Source organism: Salmo salar, chromosome 01 (genome assembly GCF_965601325.2).
Source record: "Salmo salar chromosome 01, fSalSal1, whole genome shotgun sequence".
Classification (NCBI taxonomy): domain Eukaryota; kingdom Metazoa; phylum Chordata; class Actinopteri; order Salmoniformes; family Salmonidae; genus Salmo; species Salmo salar.
The window spans coordinates 174,808,501-174,831,927 of record NC_138291.1 but is presented as its reverse complement, the minus strand read 5'-3'; the positions used below and the strand labels follow the sequence as shown (position 1 = coordinate 174,831,927).

Genomic DNA, 23,427 nt, shown 5'->3' with positions numbered 1-23,427 from the left:
GTTGTTGTTGTTGTTAGGGTTGTTGTTGTTGTTAGGGTTGTTGTTGTTGTTAGGGTTGTTGGGGTTGTTGTTGGGGTTGTTGTTGTTGTTAGGGTTGTTGTTGTTAGGGTTGTTGTTGTTGTTAGGGTTGTTGTTGTTGTTAGGGTTGTTGTTGTTGTTAGGGTTGTTGTTGTTGTTAGGGTTGTTGGGGTTGTTGTTGGGGTTGTTGTTAGCGTTGTTGGGGTTGTTGTTACGGTTGTTGTTGTTGTTAGGGTTGTTGTTGTTGTTAGGGTTGTTGTTGTTGTTAGGGTTGTTGGGGTTGTTGTTGGGGTTGTTGTTAGCGTTGTTGGGGTTGTTGTTAGGGTTGCCAGTGAACAACATGTGTAAGTAATAGTAAAAATCCCTGGCTGTAGTAAATGTGTTTATCTTTCAAAGTACAGTTACACCCCCTTGTCAGACAGAACAAAGAAGGTGAAAAACATGTTGATATGTCCTTGAGTAAGGCACTTAACCCTAATTTGCTCCAGGGGGGCAGTCCTACTCTGACTGACCCTATAAAACAACACATTTCACTACACATATCCGGTGTATGTGACAATACATCTTCATTTATTTATTTTTCACTTTGATATTTCATTCATTCCTGACTGCCCTTATCATTACCTGCATTTCTCCTCACTCCATCAAACTCCCCCTCTCACACCTCATCTTGGCAGTCCTCTGGACTTTGCTCTGTGCAGCTATAGGGACTGAGAGATAGAGAAAGAGAGAGTCTGACAAGGCACGAGATTAGATAGGGACTGTGTGTGTGTCTGTGCCTGTGTGTGGGTCTAGTCCAGCAGAAAGAGAGGGAAGTGGGGGAGAACAGGGGATGTACCAGCCACCTTGAGCAGCTCCTAGGCTCCTGATTGGTGCCTGGGCTGTCCTCCGAGTTGCCTTTAAAAAGCCCAGACCAGATGTCCTGGCCCTAGATCCAGTAACGGTGAAGGAGAGGAGACACAGGTCAATGAGTGAAGAGAGAGTATGAAGACTGAAGCTTGGCATATTGAAGACAACTTTACTACTCTTACCTTCTTGCTAAGTGTGCTTTGTTGAAACCTGCTCTGTTGAAACTTGCTCTGTTGCCTAGCTGAACATTTCTCTTCTCAGGACAAAATTACTATTGAGTGTCCGGTTGATAACTAGCTGGGTGCTGTCTCACTAAAGACAGTTTGACTGAACACAGACGGACAGTAGACTTCCTTACATAGTCTATATGTAGACTACCTGAGAGACAGACAGTAGACTTCATTACATAGTTTAACTGTAGACTGAATACCTGACAGACCATTTTCAGAGAACTGCCACAGTGCTTGTTTGACACAGGAGATCCTAACAATACCTTGACCAGATGATTCTCAAGATCTTCCTCACCTTCCTCTTCCTCCATGGTCTGGTGCTAAATGCATCCTCCTCTTCCTCATCCTCCGAAGAGGAGGATGGCGGGAGCAGTGAGAAGGACAGCGGGGAGCATCATCCTAAAGGTGAGTGTTGTGGCTGCTACTGACCGAGCAAGGTGGTGTTATTTCATCTGGTCAGATGGGATGTTTTATGTTGTTTAGTGGTGGTGTTATTTCAACTGGTCTGATGGGATGTTTAGTGGTGGTGTTATTTCAACTGGTCTGATGGGATGTTTAGTGGTGGTGTTATTTCAACTGGTCAGATGGGATGTTTAGTGGTGGTGTTATTTCAACTGGTCTGATGGGATGTTTAGTGGTGGTGTTATTTCAACTGGTCTGATGGGATGTTTTATGTTGTTTAGTGGTGGTGTTATTTCAACTGGTCTGATGGGATGTTTAGTGGTGGTGTTATTTCAACTGGTCAGATGGGATGTTTAGTGGTGGTGTTATTTCAACTGGTCTGATGGGATGTTTAGTGGTGGTGTTATTTCAACTGGTCAGATGGGATGTTTAGTGGTGGTGTTATTTCAACTGGTCTGATGGGATGTTTAGTGGTGGTGTTATTTCAACTGGTCTGATGGGATGTTTAGTGGTGGTGTTATTTCAACTGGTCTGATGGGATGTTTAGTGGTGGTGTTATTTCAACTGGTCAGATGGGATGTTTAGTGGTGGTGTTATTTCAACTGGTCTGATGGGATGTTTAGTGGTGGTGTTATTTCAACTGGTCAGATGGGATGTTTAGTGGTGGTGGTGTATTTCAACTGGTCAGATGGGATGTTTATGTTGTTTAGTGGTGGTGTTATTTCAACTGGTCTGATGGGATGTTTAGTGGTGGTGTTATTTCAACTGGTCAGATGGGATGTTTTATGTTGTTTAGTGGTGGTGTTATTTCAACTGGTCTGATGGGATGTTTTATGTTGTTTAGTGGGTAGTAGTGTGATTTGTGATGTGTGTAGTAGTGTGATGAGTGTAGTAGTGGGATGTGTGTAGTAGTGTGATGTGTATGGTGCTTCAGAAGACGTTGGCTAAACGTTGATCGGACAGTGGACCTGGTTTCAGTTCAGAAGACGCTGGCTAAACGTTGAATGGACAGTGGACCTGGTTTCAGTTCAGAAGACGCTGGCTAAACGTTGAATGGACAGTGGACCTGGTTTCAGTTCAGAAGACAAGGTCTTTGGTATTGCATCATTGCTTCGTTTCAAGATTAATTCATGATTCACTTTTTTATTTGAATAAATTTTTTACAATAATGCTTTTTTTATTGTAACATCTCAATAAAGACTGTTACTCAAGTTTGTATTCAAAAGCTAGTCTTTCCAGCAATAGTTTTCACCTTTTATGCAAGTATTATCAAAATGGTTTTGATTAAAGTTCATAAAAAAATATTTAAACCCAAAACATGTGTTTTAAATCCTGTAAGAGTGATTAGGCAAAGCTTCAGATGTGTGTGGGTAAGCGTTCTAACACGAGGAAAATAGAGCCAGTGTTTTTCACCACTGTCATAATCACTCCTCCAGATCACCTCATGCTTATTTACCAGTGCAGATAAGTCACCTAATTGTGTCAGACGCAATTACCACCTAGATAAACGAGTCCTTCCTTTAGACTTTGGACAATGGACGAGACATACAGGGGCAGGGATAGGAGTATTGATTCTGTTATAACCTACAGTATTATCAAAAATTTCAACAAATAGTTTGAGGATATTGTTTATGCAGAGTATTATATTCCAACAAGTGATGAATTAGTGCTTCCTAGTTCAATGTCTTTGATTTCAACAGGAGGTAGCCTACACCTGAGATTAGAACATTAGGCAATATACAGTATTTAACCATTCTATTGTACCGTATGTTTGTTTTAAGCTGGTTAGAGATGTTCCATCATGAAAAGGCATACATGATTAATCAAAGTAAGGATTTCAAGATTCAAAACCATATTTTACATCCATTTCTTTTCATGACATGTAAACCTTCAATTGTTGCTCTTTATGAATATGCCAATGGCAGCCTAATTTCTTAATTTAAATTATTTAATATTGTCACTGTAAAACCAATTTCCGTCAGGTTGGACTCTACTGACAGCTTACAATTAAGTGCTCGGTCATAAAGAAAATACCTCAGATCTGAACACAAGCCTCACAGGAATTCATTCAAAAAAATAAAAAAGTTAGAATATTCCTCAGCCGACGGTGTTGGCGTCTTGGTGGGGGAGAGAGGTGGGGGGTACAGGCACAGTCACTGGGATACGTGCTGTATTGGCAGTACTGACAACTACACTAATGATGTTTTATCGTGGCTGTCTCAGTCTGTCTTTGACAGGAAGTTACAAAGTGAAGACAGCAAGACAAGTCCTATAAACCATGTCTCCACTCATAAGACTAGTGTTGACACTGTAGACTACACACTTGACTTGGCAGCATCTGGTCCCAAATATTGGATCTAGCCAATTTTATACACATGATTTATACATACGTTTTTTGATATGGCTGAGACAGGTTTTCATGAAGAACAAGACTAAACTAAAACCGTTTAAAGCTTCTGGATGAACATTCTGTAACATTGGATTTATGAAGCAAAATGGGGATGTCAAAAAGATAGCTGTCTCTAAAGGACATGCTGTGTTTGGCTAAATAGACAGCCAATATGGATAGAACATCCCATTCCTCATATGTAAAAAAAGAATCAGTTACATTCTTTTGTCCAAATAATCAGACCTTTGAAAATACTTGAAGATTTTCATTTAGTTCCAAAAACAAGGAATCCTTTAGCTCTTTTAAAACCAGATTTTTGGCATCGATGGAAGTTGCCCAACAAACTTATTAGGGTTTCAGTGTTTACAAATACCAAAACAGTGAGTTTACTAATCCATATTAAGCACTTGTGAGAACAAACACATTTTCTGTTTATTTTCACACAGAGACATGCTTCCGTTCAACATTTACTTTAACACATCCTTGTGAGGAACAGGAAGGGCTTTCATTTCTAACTCTATCTTTCTTTTGATACAATAATCAGATGCATTGGGATTTGGTAAAGTAGTTTATAGAAAAGTATTTACACCCAATGAAATTGTAACCATAGTAACCTAGCTGTAATTCTTTACATAATTACCTTTGTTTATCCACCTTATGGGCAATATAAAAGTCAAATTACAGCTAACCAAAAATAAAAGCAAATGTGTGCTTCTTTAGCATCTTTTGGCATAATAAAGAAATTATTTCTAATGAGGTGGACTAATATGGTAACATTTATTTGAAATGATTCAAAAATACTGACATCAGGGTTTCCCTTCTACTGACTCACTGTGGAAGAAGTGACGAACTAAATGTTAGACTGCACATTCTGAATCACAGCACATTCTGCTCTGAGATTTGACTGTACGTTTTTAAAGGCACGTAGAGTCCGTGTGCCCTGGCAAAAGGTGCAGTGATTCAGAATGTGCAGTCCGGCATTTCATCAGCCAGTCCTTCCACGTGTCAGACTCAATAGCAGTAATACACTACTGTCTTCTGTGTGGCTGCCTACCGCAGAGACGCACCCACAAACCAATGGCTCCTTTTTAAACCGTAGAATTAAAAAAGTGGCATCACCAATGTTGGGGTGAAATATCGAATTCATGATTTACTGACCAAGTGTTAAACATGGGGTTCTGCTTGTGGCTTTTCTCAGTGGTACAATAAGTATATCCACACGTCAAACAGACAGGTGAATCAACTGAACGTTCCCTCCAAACTTGTTGGCAAGGTTGTTATAGTAAACTTAAACTAGGGGGAAAAATGTGTGAACTGAAATTAAAATTAAAAACTGAAACCTTCAGAGAAAATGAAACCTAACTGAAAGTCAACTCAGTCTGGCTGTGTGCAGTGGGTGACTTCTCACCAGTTTCTAAATGAAGTCTGAACACGTCACATCACAGAACTACCGGTTTCAAAATGAAGGGTCACCTCCCTTCCTAAAGTATGTCTCAGACAGACACAGTGAGGTTTTCACAGTCAAGTCTCACTGCCAGTTGTTCAATGAATCAAACTTCTCACTAAGATTCCTCAGTCCAGTCCTATGGTCTATTCTTAAAGGGGGATAACTGTATTCCAAATTGGATCCCGGTTTTAGTGATGTCAGCATTCTGATGATATCATCATCAGGCATGTCTTTAGGTGATGACATGCTCATAATGGTGAAACTGACAGAGGAGCTATTTACAATGGAGCCCAGTCTGTCTCCTCGGTCTCCCTGGTGGCTCAGGGGCCATGTAACACAACAATGACCCGGGGTTTTCCAATCAGGCTGTTTGGACCCGTCTGCCCCATTAGGAACATGGCACTCTGTCCCGTCTGATCCCCCTGAGCAAGGCTTAAAGGCGTCCGCTCGCTTCTCAGCCAAAACAGTTTGGAAGAGTTCGTGCATATATTATGAAGACACTTGGTGAAGTTTTTCTTCATTTTGGACTTCAGTGGGGTTTTTTACGGCTTTTCGGGCACACAATTTTTTTTTCTTGAGGCAAGTTGAAGTCGGTAGCCAAAGTCTACGCCCCTTCATTGAGGATTGGTCAACAGTAGGGATTCTTCAATAAAGTCTTTGTTGTCATTCAATGAGAAACAACTCGTTTTCATGACATTTTTTTAATTGAAAAATACTGCATCAAACATCCTAGTTAGATGTAAAATTGCGTGACTAAGATCTCTGCATAACGTCAAAATTAATGACAGATTTTTTTTTAGTTATGTTAGCTTAAGACTCAAACTGCTACAGACCTATATCTATCCTACCCTGTCTTTCTAAGGTCTTTGAAAGCCAAGTTAACAAACAGATTACCGAACATTTCAAATCCCACCGTACCTTCTCCGCTATGCAATCTGGTTTCAGAGCTGGTCATGGGTGCACCTCAGCCACGCTCAAGGTCCTAAACGATATCATAACCGCCATCGATAAGAGACATTACTGTGCAGCCGTATTCATTGACCTGGCCAAAGCTTTTGACTCTGTTAATCACCACATCCTCATCGGCAGACTCAGTAGCCTTGGTTTCTCAAACGATTGCCTCGCCTGGTTCACCAACCACTTCTCTGATAGAGTTCAGTATGTCAAATTGGAGGGCTTGTTGTCCGGAATTGGGTTCAATTCTCGGGCCGACTCTCTTCTCTGTATACATCAATGATGTCAATCTTGCTGCTGGTGACTCTCTGATCCACCTCTACGCAGACGACATCATTCTGTATACTTCTGGCCCTTCTTTGGACACTGTGTTAACTACCCTCCAGATGAGCTTCAATGCCATACAACTCTCCTTCCGTGGCCTCCAACTGCTCTTAAATGCAAGTAAAACTAAGTGCATGCTCTTCAACTGATCGCTGCCCGCACCTGCCCGCCCGTCCAGCATCACTTCTCTGGACGGTTCTGACTTAGAATATGTGGACAACTACAAATACCTAGGTGTCTGGTAGCAGCACCCACCCGTAGCACGCGCTCCAGCAGGTATATCTCACTGGTCACCCCCAAAGCCCATCCTTCCTTTGGGCGCCTCTGTTTCCAGTTTTCCACTGCCAATGACTGAAACGAACTGCAAAAATCTCTGAAGCTGGAGACTCTTACCTCCCTCACTAGTTTTAAGCACCAGCTGTCAGAGCAGCTCACAGATCACTGCACCTGTACATAGCTCATCTGTAAAGAGCCCATCCAATCTACCTCATCCCCATACTGTATTTATTTATTAATCTTGCTCCTTTGCACCCCAGTATCTCTACTTGTACATTCATCTTCTGCACATCCTACTATATTGTAATTACTTCGCCACCATGGCCTATTTATTGCCTTACCTCTCTTATCCTGCCTCATTTGCACATGCTGTATATAGATTTTTCTACTGTATTATCGATTGTATGTTTGTTTATTCCATGTGTAACTCTGTGTTGTTGTATGTGTCGAACTGCTTTGCTTTATCTTGGCCAGGTCGCAGTTGCAAATGAGAACTTGTTCTCAACTAGCCTACCTGGTTAAATAAAGGTGAAATAATTTTTATTTTTAAATTCTGACTATTTTGAGGAAGTGTATACTGGCTACGGTGTCTCAAAATGGACAAATAGTACTATTGCCGCTTTTTTCAAGTTTATCAAGTGAAAGTCTTTTAAGTGAGTATGCGAGTACACTCGTTCGGTTCTCTACTGTTCGATTCTCCGCAAGGCGCCAGCCGAACTGAAGTATGCTGACGCCTTTACTGGCAGGCTGGATAATAGACTCATTCACACAAGGGCATACAGTGGGGGATTGATAATGGCCACGTTCACACAAGAGCATACAGTTAGGATTGTGTGTGTGGTTAAAAGAGTAATAGTAAATACCTGCGTCATCCAGAACCAGAGTGCTCAGATACCTGGCTCTTTCAACTTGGGATTAGAACTTGGCTGCTTCCTTTTAACCATTTAAGGAACCTACGCTGATGAAATACATCCTGAATGGTTGATCAGAATTGTACAGTTATGCCTAAATATGTACTTTCGTCGTAAATGGATATGTATTGGGTTAGCCTAACACATAAGAATGGGTCACTGTTGTTCCAAGTCATTTTTTGATGAGTGCATTTGCCAATATCTGTTTGGTTGCTGCAATAGGTGGATATTACTTAAGCATAGTTTGGAATTAACTTTAATAGACACAATATTTCAAGATCAGCTATTTGGTCCCACATATCTGATCCTCAGACAAAACAGTTTGAATTATTATTCTCTAATAACGTCAACTTTTTAGTAACCTGTAAAATTATAAACTCACAAATGCATATATTCATGCTGCTCATATTGTTTTGTTGCCGTTCACTACAGATCACTGATAAATGAATCCTCTTCCCTCTTTTTCTGCAGGTGTCCCTCATGGTGGACACTGGGGCTACGAAGGTAAATATTCACAACCGTTGTTATTACGAGAATACATGCACTGTATCCTTCTCTCTGCACAGGCTGATCTGCCTTATCGGTCCAACTATCAGTTACCAACACAAGTCTCTTTTTCTGTCGCTCAAAGAAAGGCTTATCATGTCTGTAATAAAGAGAGAACCATGTTTTGCTTTAGTTACGGTGGTAAAATAAGATCATAAATGTGAGCCAGAGGTACAAACTCTACCAATACTCAAGACACCTTACTTAGCATATAGTCTTCATTGATATGAGTGGAACATCCCACTGTTAATGTCCACCTCCACGATCGATCTTGCACCTGTTGCTTGGTATTACTTAGTGAGAAGAAGCCATAATGTAACTGAATGAGTGAAGTTAGCGTGACCTAAGATTGCTTGATAGTTATTAAACAGTTCATTGATAATAATAATAATTGTGTTTGCTATTGTTGATCTCTTTATGAATGGTTGTGATCAGGAACTTTAATTTATAGCCTCTTGTTACAGGTGTTAAACTAAACACATTAATACTCCCACATCATTAATGAAATATTATCGTCCTAGAGTTAAATAAGACGGTATACAGCTTATTCATTACTATTTCCTGGTGGTCATCACTATTTCCTGGTGGTCATCACTATTTCCTGGTGTTCATCACTATTTCCTGGTGGTCATCACTATTTCCTGGTGGTCATCACTATTTCCTGGTGTTCATCACTATTTCCTGGTGGTCATCACTATTTCCTGGTGGTCATCACTATTTCCTGGTGGTCATCACTATTTCCTGGTGGTCATCACTATTTCCTGGTGGTCATCACTATTTCCTGGTGGTCATCACTATTTCCTGGTGGTCATCACTATTTCCTGGTGTTCATCACTATTTCCTGGTGGTCATCACTATTTCCTGGTGGTCATCACTATTTCCTGGTGGTCATCACTATTTCCTGGTGTTCATCACTATTTCCTGGTGGTCATCACTATTTCCTGGTGGTCATCACTATTTCCTGGTGGTCATCACTATTTCCTGGTGTTCATCACTATTTCCTGGTGGTCATCACTATTTCCTGGTGTTCATCACTATTTCCTGGTGGTCATCACTATTTCCCGGTGTTCATCACCTTTTCCTGGTGGTCATCACTATTTCCTGGTGGTCATCACTATTTCCTGGTGGTCATCACTATTTCCTGGTGGTAATCACTATTTCCCGGTGTTCATCACTATTTCCTGGTGGTCATCACTATTTCCTGGTGGTCATCACTATTTCCTGGTGGTCATCAATAGTTACTATTTCATGATTCCTTACTAACTTTTTCTTGCTGGTGTTCATAGTTTCACTGACACTTGCAGTGTCATGCATATTTCACTTCATGCAGGATTTCCTGTGTAAATCTCATGTGCAAAAAACTTGTGTTCATAAGAAGAGAGCCGTGTCTTATCATTAACTAAGTCACACTGCGGAAGGGCCATTGTTCTGTTAATAATTTCCCCACATCCTATTGACAGATCAAGCTGCCTGGTCCTCTGAGTTCTCACACTGCAGTGGAAAATCCCAGTCTCCCATTGACATTGATACCAGGAGAGCCCTCTATGACCGCAGCCTGCCACCCATAACACTGGAGGGCTATGATCTGACAGACAGCTTAGCATTGACACTGTTGAACAACGGCCATACCTGTAAGTTCCTGGCTGTTTAATATGCATTATATTGACGGTACGAGCAACATTTATTAGGCAACATTTTTCCTTATAAAGCTGTACCAAAACGTGGATGGCTTTGCAGAAGGTTCTACACTTGGAAAACTAAATAGAACCACGTGTGTGTCTCCAGTGCAGCTGGTCCTGCCCAACACCATGCGCATCACCAGTGGGTTTGACAACGAGTTCCGGGCCGCCCAACTGCATTTCCACTGGGGGACCAAAGAGGTACCAGGATCTGAACACACCATAGATAACGTCCATTTCCCTGCAGAGGTGAGGAAGTCAGAAATACTGGGGAAATGAAAAAATGCCCCAGAATTATTGCAGGTTCAATTAGTTTAAACTGAAAATCATTTTATTGCCCATCAAATCTATATGTCAAGATGGGAAATTGTCTTTGGCATGTGGCTCATAGTCAACATACTAAAAGTGACAACACTGACAAGACAACACAACAATTTTAATATTTTAGTATTTTATTAGGATCCCCATTAGCTGTTGCGATAACATCAACTACTCTTCCTGGGGTCCACACAAAACATGAAACATGACATAATACAGAACATTAATAGACAAGAACAGTTCAAGGACAGAACTACAGAAATGTAAAACAAGAAAAAAGTTCTGTACTTACTCAATACAGAGAAAAGAAACCTAATAGTCTAGGCTTTTAACATTTACATATTTACATATTCTAGGGCTTTACCATTTCACATTTACATATTCATATCTTATATGGCTTTACATTTACATATTTACATATTCATACATTACATTTACATCCAGAAGCACCTAGGACATCACTACCATGATTCACTACTAACTCTTTCTTGCTGGTGTTCTTTGTTTCACTGACACTTGCAGTGTCTGTACTGACTCATCGCTGGGAAAAGAAACCTGCTATTCGAGGCTTTTTAACATTTACATATTCTAGGCCTTTAACATTTACATATTCATATATTACATGTATATTCAGTAGCATCAAGGCCATCACTTACACATAGCCTACATATCAGTACATGCACACAAAATATTCAGGTGAAATAGGGGAGAGGTGTTGCTTTATCTGATTTTTGAAACCAGGTTTGCTGTTCACTTGAGCAGTAGGAGATGGAAGGAAGTTCCGTGCAATCATGTCTCTAAATAATACTGTACCAAACAGTGACAGACATGTTCCTGTGCTTCTCTTCCCAGATTCACATGGTTCATTACAACTCTAAATATGCAAATCTGTCCGAGGCAGCCAGCAAATCAGATGGCCTGGCTGTATTAGGGGGCTTCATTGGGGTAAGTTATTCCACACAGTTATAACAACTCATCATGGTGACTCAAAGGTTTGAAGTGTCATTTGTCTATTTTCATGCACCACTACTGGATAAGATTCTAGGATAAGACATTTGTCTTGGGTTTCACATACTTAAAAACAGACATTAATCAGAAGAATCCTCGAGATTATTAAATAAATTATACAAAAGTAATCACTTTAATCACTTCCTGACTCTTTTTGATTTAGATTGGTCTTCATGAGAATGACAACTATGAAAAGATCCTGTCTGCGCTCGCTGATGTCAGCATCGAAGGTAACCCCGTGATACGCCTCTAGCCATAGACCATTTTGTTTTGTGGCCAAAACATTGTGTACTACAACGTTGGATGTAGTTTACATACTCCTTTCTTGAAATGTCCTTGTGTTGTCTCCAACAGATTGGAGACTGTTTTCTCATTTATGCTTTCTAGGTTCATAAAATGAACATAGCAAGATCATTTTAGAGAATTGCCTGAAAATTAGACAGAACTGTATTACTGAGAATCTAATCTCGGAAACCCAGAACTAAAATCTTGCATAATTGCATCAGATGCTCCATCAGCTTCTAGGGGAGATATATGAGAAAAGATGCTAACAAGACGAGCAAAGTCTTCACCCCCCTAAACAGAAACTCTCAGCAGGGTTGGGTCAATTCTGCAAATTATATTCTAATTCAATTCCCTCTCCCTGTAAATTCCATTTCATTAAATTAAATTCCAGGTTAGTCTTTGAATTCAGAAATAATTGAATTCCTCTCAATTTGAATTCCTCTCAATTCAAGTGTTAGGTAAATTCCAAGAATTCAATTCCCACTTTGTATTATCCCCAACAGTTATATGAATTCCAATTTGAATTCAGTGGCCGTACAACATTTACAAGATTTGACATCGGCAGAAGTAAGAGCATTCATACCTCTTGATCTTCGGCGGGGCTGTCATACGCATTCAATACTTGTAGAGATTAGGGCTAAACTAGCCATCCAGCTAATTACTAGCTAAATGAAAAGACAAGACCTTACCTTTTCTGAGATGTTGGAATCCATTTCCCAGTGCTTGACATAGGAACTCAGCCAAGATAACATGAAGTAAAAAGGCTGCACGGTTTCCTACCTGCATCTCCACTTCAACCATTCATTTAGCTCTATGAGCTTATCCTACAACTGCCTTCACTTCTTGTAGAAAGCTTCCCCTTCCATATATTCGGAAAGAGGTCAATGGAACTGAACCAAAACAATGGGAATGCCATGGAAACGCGTTGGTGAAAGATCCCGAATCTCCTCTTTACCCCCCAGCAAAATTTGCCTGCATTTAGGCTAATGTTTATGTGTATTTCACACTATGTTGAGGTAAAATCAGAGTATAATGCTTATATGGATGTTAAACCCAATACATGTTCATGTCTAAATGCATGCTCTTCAAACGATCGCTGCCTGCACCTGCCCACCCGTCCAGCATCACTACTCTGGATGGTTCTGACTTAGAATATGTGGACAACTACAAATACCTAGGTGTCTGGTTAGACTGTAAACTCTCCTTCCAGACTCCAATCCAAAGTTAAATCTAGAATTGGCTTCCTATTTCGCAACAAAGCATTCTTCACTCATGCTGCCAAACATACCCTCGTAAAACTGACCATCCTACCGATCCTCGACTTCGGCGATGTCATTTACAAAATAGCCTCCAATACCCTACTCAATAAACTGGATGCAGTCTATCACAGTGCCATCCGTTTTGTCACCAAAGCCCCATATTCTACCCACCACTGCGACCTGTACCCTCTTGTTGGCTGGCCCTCGCTTCATACTCGTCGCCAAACCCACTGGCTCCAGGTCATCTACAAGACCCTGCTAGGTAAAGTCCCCCCTTATCTCCGCTCACTGATCACCATAGCAGCATCCACCTGTAGCACGCACTCCAGCAGGTATATCTCTCTGGTCACCCCCAAAGCCAATTCCTCCTTTGGCCATCTCTCCTTCCAGTTCTCTGCTGCCAATGACTGGAACGAACTACAAAAATCTCTGAAACTGGAAACACTTATCTCCCTCACTAACTTTAAGCACCAGCTGTCAGAGCAGCTCACAGATCACTGCACCTATACATAGCCCATCTATAATTTAGCCCAAACAACTACCTCTTCCCCTACTGTATTTATTTATTTATTTTGCTCCTTTGCACCCCATTATTTCTATTTCTACTTTGCACTTTCTTCCACTACAAATCTACCATTCCAGTGTTTTACTTGCTATATTGTATTTACTTTGCCACCATGGCCTTTTTGCCTTTACCTCCCTTATCTCACCTCATTTGCTCACATTGTATATAGACTTATTTTTCTACTGCATTATTGACTGCATGGTTCTTTTACTACATGTGTAACTCTGTGTTGTTGTATGTGTCGAACTGCTTTGCTTTATCTTGGCCAGGTCGCAATTGTAAATGAGAACTTGTTCTCAACTTGCCTACCTGGTTAAATAAAGGTGAAATAAAATGTTAAAAAACTGAAAAAATGTAATCGTCACCAATCAACTGCATTACAGTTAAAAACAACTTTGACTACCACCACCGATTTCTGTATGCTAGCTGCGAACTGGAGTCAGCATTTATGTGCATCTGCCCACAAGAGATTATTAAGAATCCCCATGGTGTTTCTCACATTCTTAGTGATTAGATTAGATTGTACTTTAATGTCCGTTTTCACAGAAATGTGTATTCCATACAGAAACTGCAATGCGTTAAAAGAAATCCACAACAGAAGGAGAGACATAAATATTAAGGAGAAACAAAATGACAGCTTAAGGACCCACATGGTCCACACAATTGATGAACTATTTTACACCTTTCCAGAGTCTAACACTGAGATCCCTGCCTTCAATGTCCGTCATCTTTTGCCAAACAAGCTGGAGCGCTTCTACAGATATAATGGCTCTCTTACCACTCCTCCCTGCTTCCAAACAGTCAACTGGACAATGTTCAATGATACCATCACAGTGTCCAGGAGGCAGGTCAGTAATGATACCATAGTATACAGGAGGCAGGTCAGTAATGATACCATAGTATACAGGAGGCAGGTCAGTAATGATACCATCACAGTGTCCAGGAGGCAGGTCAGTAATGATACCATCATAGTCTACAGGAGGCAGGTCAGTAATGATACCATCATAGTATACAGGAGACAGGTCAGTAATGATACCATCATAGTGTCCAGGAGGCAGGTCAGTAATGATACCATCACAGTGTCCAGGAGGCAGGTCAGTAATGATACCATAGTATACAGGAGGCAGGTCAGTAATGATACCATAGTATACAGGAGGCAGGTCAGTAATGATACCATCACAGTGTCCAGGAGGCAGGTCAGTAATGATACCATAGTATACAGGAGGCAGGTCAGTAATGATACCATAGTATACAGGAGGCAGGTCAGTAATGATACCATAGTATACAGGAGGCAGGTCAGTAATGATACCATCACAGTGTCCAGGAGGCAGGTCAGTAATGATACCATCACAGTGTCCAGGAGGCAGGTCAGTAATGATACCATCACAGTCTACAGGAGGCAGGTCAGTAATGATACCATCACAGTGTACAGGAGGCAGGTCAGTAATGATACCATCACAGTGTCCAGGAGGCAGGTCAGTAATGATACCATCATAGTCTACAGGAGGCAGGTCAGTAATGATACCATCATAGTATACAGGAGGCAGGTCAGTAATGATACCATCACAGTGTCCAGTAGGCAGGTCAGTAATGATACCATCATAGTATACAGGAGACAGGTCAGTAATGATACCATCATAGTATACAGGAGGCAGGTCAGTAATGATACCATCACAGTGTCCAGGAGGCAGGTCAGTAATGATACCATAGTATACAGGAGGCAGGTCAGTAATGATACCATAGTATACAGGAGGCAGGTCAGTAATGATACCATAGTATACAGGAGGCAGGTCAGTAATGATACCATCACAGTGTCCAGGAGGCAGGTCAGTAATGATACCATCACAGTGTCCAGGAGGCAGGTCAGTAATGATACCATCACAGTCTACAGGAGGCAGGTACCATCACAGTGTACAGGAGGCAGGTCAGTAATGATACCATCATAGTGTCCAGGAGGCGGGTCAGTAATGATAGCATCATAGTCTACAGGAGGCAGGTCAGTAATGATACCATCACAGTGTACAGGAGGCAGGTCAGTAATGATACCATCACAGTGTCCAGGAGGCAGGTCAGTAATGATACCATCATAGTCTACAGGAGGCAGGTCAGTAATGATACCATCATAGTATACAGGAGGCAGGTCAGTAATGATACCATCACAGTGTCCAGTAGGCAGGTCAGTAATGATACCATCATAGTATACAGGAGACAGGTCAGTAATGATACCATCATAGTATACAGGAGGCAGGTCAGTAATGATACCATCACAGTGTCCAGTAGGCAGGTCAGTAATGATACCATCATAGTATACAGGAGACAGGTCAGTAATGATACGATCACAGTGTCCAGTAGGCAGGTCAGTAATGATACCATCATAGTATACAGGAGGCAGGTCAGTAATGATACCATCACAGTGTCCAGGAGGCAGGTCAGTAATGATACCATCACAGTGTCCAGGAGGCAGGTCAGTAATGATACCATAGTATACAGGAGGCAGGTCAGTAATGATACCATCACAGTGTCCAGGAGGCAGGTCAGTAATGATACCATAGTATACAGGAGGCACGTAAGTAATGATACCATCATAGTCTACAGGAGGCAGGTCAGTAATGATACCATCATAGTCTACAGGAGGCAGGTCAGTAATGATACCATCATAGTGTCCAGGAGGCTGGTCAGTAATGATACCATAGTCTACAGGAGGCAGGTCAGTAATGATACCATCATAGTGTCCAGGAGGCGGGTCAGTAATGATACCATAGTATACAGGAGGCAGGTCAGTAATGATACCATCACAGTGTACAGGAGGCAGGTCAGTAATGATACCATCACAGTGTCCAGGAGGCAGGTCAGTAATGATACCATCACAGTCTACAGGAGGCAGGTCAGTAATGATACCATCACAGTGTACAGGAGGCAGGTCAGTAATGATACCATCACAGTGTCCAGGAGGCGGGTCAGTAATGATACCATCATAGTCTACAGGAGGCAGGTCAGTAATGATACCATCATAGTCTACAGGAGGCGGGTCAGTAATGATACCATCATAGTGTACAGGAGGCAGGTCAGTAATGATACCATCATAGTCTACAGGAGGCAGGTCAGTAATGATACCATCATAGTATACAGGAGGCAGGTCAGTAATGATACCATCACAGTGTCCAGTAGGCGGGTCAGTAATGATACCATCATAGTCTACAGGAGGCAGGTCAGTAATGATACCATCATAGTCTACAGGAGGCAGGTCAGTAATGATACCATCATAGTGTACAGGAGGCAGGTCAGTAATGATACCATCATAGTCTACAGGAGGCAGGTCAGTAATGATACCATCATAGTCTACAGGAGGCAGGTCAGTAATGATACCATCATAGTGTCCAGGAGGCAGGTCAGTAATGATACCATCATAGTGTACAGGAGGCAGGTCAGTAATGATACCATCACAGTCTACAGGAGGCAGGTCAGTAATGATACCATCATAGTCTACAGGAGGCAGGTCAGTAATGATACCATCATAGTCTACAGGAGGCAGGTCAGTAATGATACCAGGGTTTCCAGGAGATTTACAGATTGACTTGCATCATGTATACCTCCTTGAGAGTACAAGAGATCCACTACTACCTGTACTGTATGTCTGTATTTTCATGTCTAAAAATAGATCTTCAAACAAGAGAAATGTAACGTTTAGACAGAGCACTACTAGATAATGTTTTAATTTGTTTTACACATTTATTAAATTCAATTATATGGTAATCTGTTTGAAAACTGTGTGGGTCATGGTGGCTGAACATAACAGTAGAATCTATCTTCAATCTACAATATGGTAATGGATCTCCGTGTTGATGGTGTCCATGTTGATGGTGTCCATGTTGATGGTGTCCATGTTGATGGTGTCCATGTTGTGTTCTCCAGCTGGCTGCTCTGGAGGACACCCTGAAAGCAGGCCAACACCAGCACCTGACCAAGAACTTCAGAGCACCTCAGCTTCTACATGGGAGACACGTCCTCGCCTCGTTCACAGACACTCCCACCATAATCGGTTAGTAAACATCGTCCCCCTATGCACACTTCACGTGTGTTCCACCTTAGGCAACCTCGTTGTCTTGTGAGACATTCACAAACTATAGACCAACGTCATTTGAGAAGCTGAGCCCAGGTCAAGGGTTACGGTCCTGGTTGCACAACTCTTAACAAGCCAGAGACTTTTTGTTGAGGTTTTGTATGTACACAAGTTTCACAAGACAGAAACCCAGTGTGCCCTTAACACTCTATACATGTTGATCAGTCTCATGACCAGAGCACACATGTACATACGTATACTTCATGTCAAATGGGTTCATGTATGACCTTGTAAAGGTTGGGAGTACTTTCAGAAACAAACTCATCACTCAAAGGCAGGGGTATTGCATGTTAACGTACAACTTTCACGAGAACGTGTGAAAATTCCTTCTTCTACATGATACATCTCATATTATTAGTGTGACGGTTACATGAGAGGTGGTCGACTCTAGGGAATTCTGTCATTTATTTGTTTATTCATTCATGTTCTTCTGACCACTACACTATTCACATTGATATTATTATTCATATTATTATTGTTATTATAGTTATTATTCATATTCATATTATTATTATTCATTTGATTATTAATATTGTTATTATTAATATTGTACTTTCTATCTATTCCCATTAACATCGAGATAAGTCATTGTTTTTGCTTGCAGTTGCAGGACATCCAGGTATCTCTATTAACACCTTGTCGGAGACTGATGCCTCTAACAGTGAAGGGCCATCAACTGGGCCATCCGGTAAGCAAAGTATTATAAATCCAAAGACTATTTTTAGTATGATTAAAATAAAGTCAAACTCTGACGAGCCTGGAGTTCTAGGATATATAATAATGCCTTCTCACAGCCGCTGTCATGCGGAGCACCGAGAGAGTCAACCAAGGACAACCATGTCATTTAAATAATCACCTGTTGACTATGCAGGCCCCAATTGTCATCCATTTAGAAAAACTATGGTAGCCTGGTCCCAGATCAGTTTGTGCTATCATTTCAACATTGTTTGGCATGACAAAGAGTGACAAGGCGTTGACAAGCAGCTGAGCACGAACAGATCTGGGACCAGGTTGAAATGCTGGTGAGCACAAACAGATCTGGGACCAGGCTAAAACGCTGGTGAGCACAAACAGATCTGGGACCAGGTTAAAACGCTGGTGAGCACAAACAGATCTGGGACCAGGTTGAAATGCTGGTGAGCACAAACAGATCTGGGACCAGGCTAAAACGCTGGTGAGCACAAACAGATCTGGGACCAGGCTAAAACGCTGGTGGTGCAAAAACAGATCTGGGACCAGGCTAAAACGCTGGTGGTGCAAAAACAGATCTGGGACCAGGCTAAAATGCTGGTGAGCACAAACAGATCTGGGACCAGGCTAAAACGCTGGTGGTGCAAAAACAGATCTGGGACCAGGCTAAAACGCTGGTGAGCACAAACAGATCTGGGACCAGGTTAAAACGCTGGTGGTGTACAAACAGATCTGAGACCAGGTTAAAACGCTGGTGAGCACAAACAGATCTGGGACCAGGTTGAAACGTTGGTGGGCACAAACAGATCTGGGACCAGGTTGAAACGCTGGTGAGCACAAACAGATCTGGGACCAGGTTGAAACGCTGGTGGTGCATAGGACAATTGTTCTCTGGACGTACATGGGTTTTATAAGGGCAGGTGGCGCATGGTAGCCATGCTCCCCTTATCTTAATGTTTTCTTGAACATGCTCTTAGGCTGTGTGTCATACAGTTAACTGGAGTCCTGTGTGTACTGTGCAGTGTGCACACAGCATCTTGACTTTTCATTATTGATGTGATGGATGTCACTGGCTTTGATGCCAGAGCTTTGATTTGTAAAGGTAACTGTTATTGGAGTAGAGTGAAGTTGCCCCAAGACGCTGATCTTGGGTCAGTATTTCATTTCCCCCACTAATGGTTAAGGTTAGGATTGGGGGAGGGGACGCTGATCCTAGATCTGTACCTAGGGGAAACTTCACCCCAGAGCTCTATTATCAGTGTCTGACGGGGCGTTTAGATGTAGATTGTACATATCAGAAGTTAAACAAGGCCTTGTGCTCTGAGCTGATGTTATATGTTCACCAAGCTGACCTTACCTGTGTGACAGGAACACAGACTGTTTAACATTTTACATGCTGGAGTGTATGTTTTAATATACATCTCTCTTTTTGTCATGTTTCTGTAGAGGTCCTGGCAAGAGGTAAGCTGTGCTCAACAGTAATACAAATCCAACGTGTACAACTTCTAACTAAATATAAGATATACAATTTTAAACGGTTTAAATACTTTCCCATGTATTCACTTCTTAAACAGTATTTAAATGAAGTTAAACACAAAATATGTAATTGATAACTGATGATGTTACATTTTCAAAATTCAGAATTGGTTTGTAACTGCCCGATTAAGGTAGGTTCATAAAAACATCTAGATGGTAAACATCTCATTTATGTCTTGATTTACAGGAGATATCTTGGCCATAGCCTTTGGAGCTCTCTTTGCCGTCACCTTGCTGCTATTCACGCTCTATGCATACCAACAGCGTAAAAAATACTCTAGGTAAGTAAGATTCCTTGATTTTCTCATTTCTGACAAATGATGAGTTCTGGTGTTGTTCCCGACATTTCCCAGAATGAAGACAGTCTTTGGCCGACCTGTCCAGTCATAAAACCAAATGTCCATGGAAAGATCCCTCTGTTTTGGTATGCAACAGATGTTCATTGCTGAAGACCAAATGTCCTCCGTCAAAGGCCAAAATGTCCTTTGTCAAATATCGTTTGAAAAACAACAAGTCGTTTTGTGACCCTTTGTTCCCTTGATTCCGGGATTCGTCACGTTTTCTAATGCACCCAACATACTATATATACTACATGCATACAGCTATACATACACCAATATAAAGTGGTCAATATCGACCATTGTTATGTCATATCATACGGGCTACACGTACACTCCTCTGCCATTGAGTTAAGCAGAGGCTGCAGGTACACATTTTGTAGACTAAGTCTGTGTATTTCCTTTCTCTGCAGTATCAAAAAGGACTCCAGACAGAACGTTATCTACAAACCAGCAACTAAAGAAGAGGCATAGATGTCACTGGAAAGGAATCCTATTCAGATTCCATATTCAAACTATTTTCAATAAGAATTAAAGAGATTATCCAGTACTTTTCTAGACTTTTTAGCCAGTAGTTCTGAAAGTAGCTCTCACAAGCCAAAAGTGGTCCCTGAAAATTGCATACTATATCAGATTATGTGCAGATACTGTATGCGCAGCACGGCATCGCTCTCTCGCTCGCTCTACTGTGGTGCACAATGTGCCTCTTGCTAGCTGTCACTATTATGACGAGGGGTTGAAGCTCATTAGTTGAAATCAAACTGAAAAATGGAGGGAAAATAGACCATCACCCCTTCCAGGAAAAACAGTCGCTTTCAAACTAGGGATTTCATGTCTAATTACGGTAAGACAGTAATTCTGATAATAGATTATGCATGTATGAACTACACATTGACACATCCAGCCCCAAAGTGGGATGTTTAAAAAATACTTAGTCGTTGCCAATGTTCTAGAGCCGGTGTCTTTAAAAGAGTTATGAAAGAGAATTCATATTGCTCAAACCAAGTTTGACATTTGCTCAGAATGATTGTCCTTGTCTTTGTTACTAATGCAAAGTGGCTTAAGTATGTAATATGTGTCAGTGGAGGCTGCTGAGGGGAGGACGGCTCATAATAATGCCTGGAATGGAGTGAATGGAATGGCATCAAACACATGGAAACCATGGAAACCATGTGTTTGATGTTGTTGATCTGCTCCAGCCATTACTATGTGCCTGTCCTCCCCAATTAAGGTGCCACCAACCTCCTGTGATGTGTGTGTATGGTACGTGTAGAAGAATAGCTGCAGTTACCATCTGAGTAGGAATGTGTACAATGTGTTCTATTTAATTGTGGTGGCAAAATGATAAGATGTTCATGAATACAATCCACCTGTCGATGTTCTAACTTCAATACAATTGACTTACTGTCGAAGAAAGTCAAATCACTTTTTTCCCAGGGTGTTCACTTCGTTACAAGTACTAGAGCTGCAGATGAAAGTGTTATGCTGTATCGTGTGTGTTGGATATCATGCAGGAAGTGTTTTATATGAGTGTTGTATTGTTATTACTGTATATCCTCTAATGTATTCACACTTGTCACTAATACCGTTAAGTTGTTTTGTAGTTTACCTCTCAACCTCTCCACAACGGTGTATACGGATGTGCAATTGGACCTTGAAATGTACAATAAATGTGTTATATTCTTATAAAGTCTGTCTCATATGCCATCTATTAACTATGAGCAATACAAATCCACCAAAATGGGGATTAAATGAAGCCATAGCACCAACTGTGTCATTTAGTTAGTAGGGTCAATCAATCATCAGTAAAATGCTACAGTAAATAGATATTTTTTATTTATTTAACCAGGCAAGTCAGTTAAGAACAAATTCTTATTTACAATCACGGCCTACACCGGCCAAACTCAGATGACCTGGGCCAATTGTGCGCCGCCTTATGGGACTCCCAATCACAGCCGGGTGTGATACAGCCTGGATTCGAACCAGGGACTGTAGTGACACCTCTTGTACTGAGCTACAGTGCCTTAAACGGCTGTGCCACTCAGGAGCTAAACAGTAATACATTTTACGGTTTGTCATCTATTTATAAAAAAAATAAGAAAAAGAAAACAATACTGTATTCCACATAGCATTTATAGTAATAGACATGGCTTTTTAGGCTGGGTTTCTGTACAGCACTTTGTGACATCAGCTGATGTAAGAATGGCTTTATAAATAAATATGATTGATTTGATTGACATACACAGTGTGATTAGGGAATCATATAGAGAGTCAGGATGCTCTCGATGTTGCAGCTGTAGAACCTTTTGAGGATCTCAGGACCCATGCCAAATCTTTTTAGTTTCCTGAGGGGGAATTGGCTTTGTCGTGCCTTCTTCACGACTGTCTTGGTGTGTTTGGACCTTTTTAGTTTGTTGGTGATGTGGACACCAAGGAACTCAAAGCTCTCAACCTGCTCCACCACAGCCCCGTCGATGAGAATGGGGGCGTGCTCGGTCCTCCTTTTCCTGTAGTCCACAATCATCTCCTTAGTCTTAGTTACGTTGAGGGATAGGTTGTTATTGTGGCACCACCCGGCCAGGTCTCTGACCTCCTCCCTATAGGCTCGTCGTTGTCGGTGATCAGGCCTACCACTGTTGTGTAGTCTGCAAGCTTAATGATGGTGTTGGAGTTGTGCCTGGTCATGCAGTCGTGGGTGAACAGGGAGTACAGGAGGGGACTGAGCACGCACCCCTGGGGGGCTCCAGTGTTGAGGATCAGCGTGGCAGATGTGTTGCTACCTACTCTCACCACCTGGGGGCGGCCCGTCAGGAAGTCCAGGATCCAGTTGCAGAGGGAGGTGTTCAGTCCCAGGATCCTTAGCTTAGTGATGAGCTTTGAGGGTACTATGGTGTTAAACGCTGAGCTGTAGTCAATGAATAGCATTCTCACATAAGTGTTCCTTTTGTCCAGGTGGGAAAGGGCAGTGTGGAGTGCAATAAAGATTGCATCATCTGTGGATCTGTTTGGGCAGTATGCAAATTGGAGTGGGTCTAGGGTTTCTGGGATAATGGTGTTGATGTGAACCATTACCAGCCTTTCAAAGCACTTCATGGCTACGGACGTGAGTGCTACGGGTCTGTAGTCATTTAGTCAGGTTGCCTTTGTGTTCTTGGGCACAGGGACTATGGTGGTCTGCTTGAAACATGTTGGTTTCAAACATGCACACAGACAGACAGCCAACCAACCAGACAGCCAGCCAGGGACAAGAAAGGCCAGCCAGCCAACCAACAAGCCAACTAGC

At 41.6% G+C, this 23,427-nt stretch overlaps 1 protein-coding gene across 1 annotated transcript; it reads left to right on the top strand.

The window, feature by feature from the left end:
- Window positions 1–767: 767 nt before the first annotated feature.
- Window positions 768–21,834, top strand: ca9 (carbonic anhydrase 9). The gene is made up of 12 exons (XM_014144897.3): window positions 768–1,502; window positions 8,272–8,304; window positions 9,807–9,977; window positions 10,132–10,274; window positions 11,196–11,288; window positions 11,515–11,581; window positions 14,151–14,308; window positions 17,373–17,499; window positions 18,185–18,268; window positions 19,717–19,731; window positions 19,994–20,087; window positions 20,558–21,834. Exons 1-12 carry the CDS (start codon window positions 1,370–1,372, stop codon window positions 20,616–20,618), a joined length of 1,179 nt encoding a protein of 392 aa, XP_014000372.1. The 5' UTR covers window positions 768–1,369; the 3' UTR covers window positions 20,619–21,834.
- The last annotated feature ends 1,593 nt before the right edge of the window (window positions 21,835–23,427 follow it).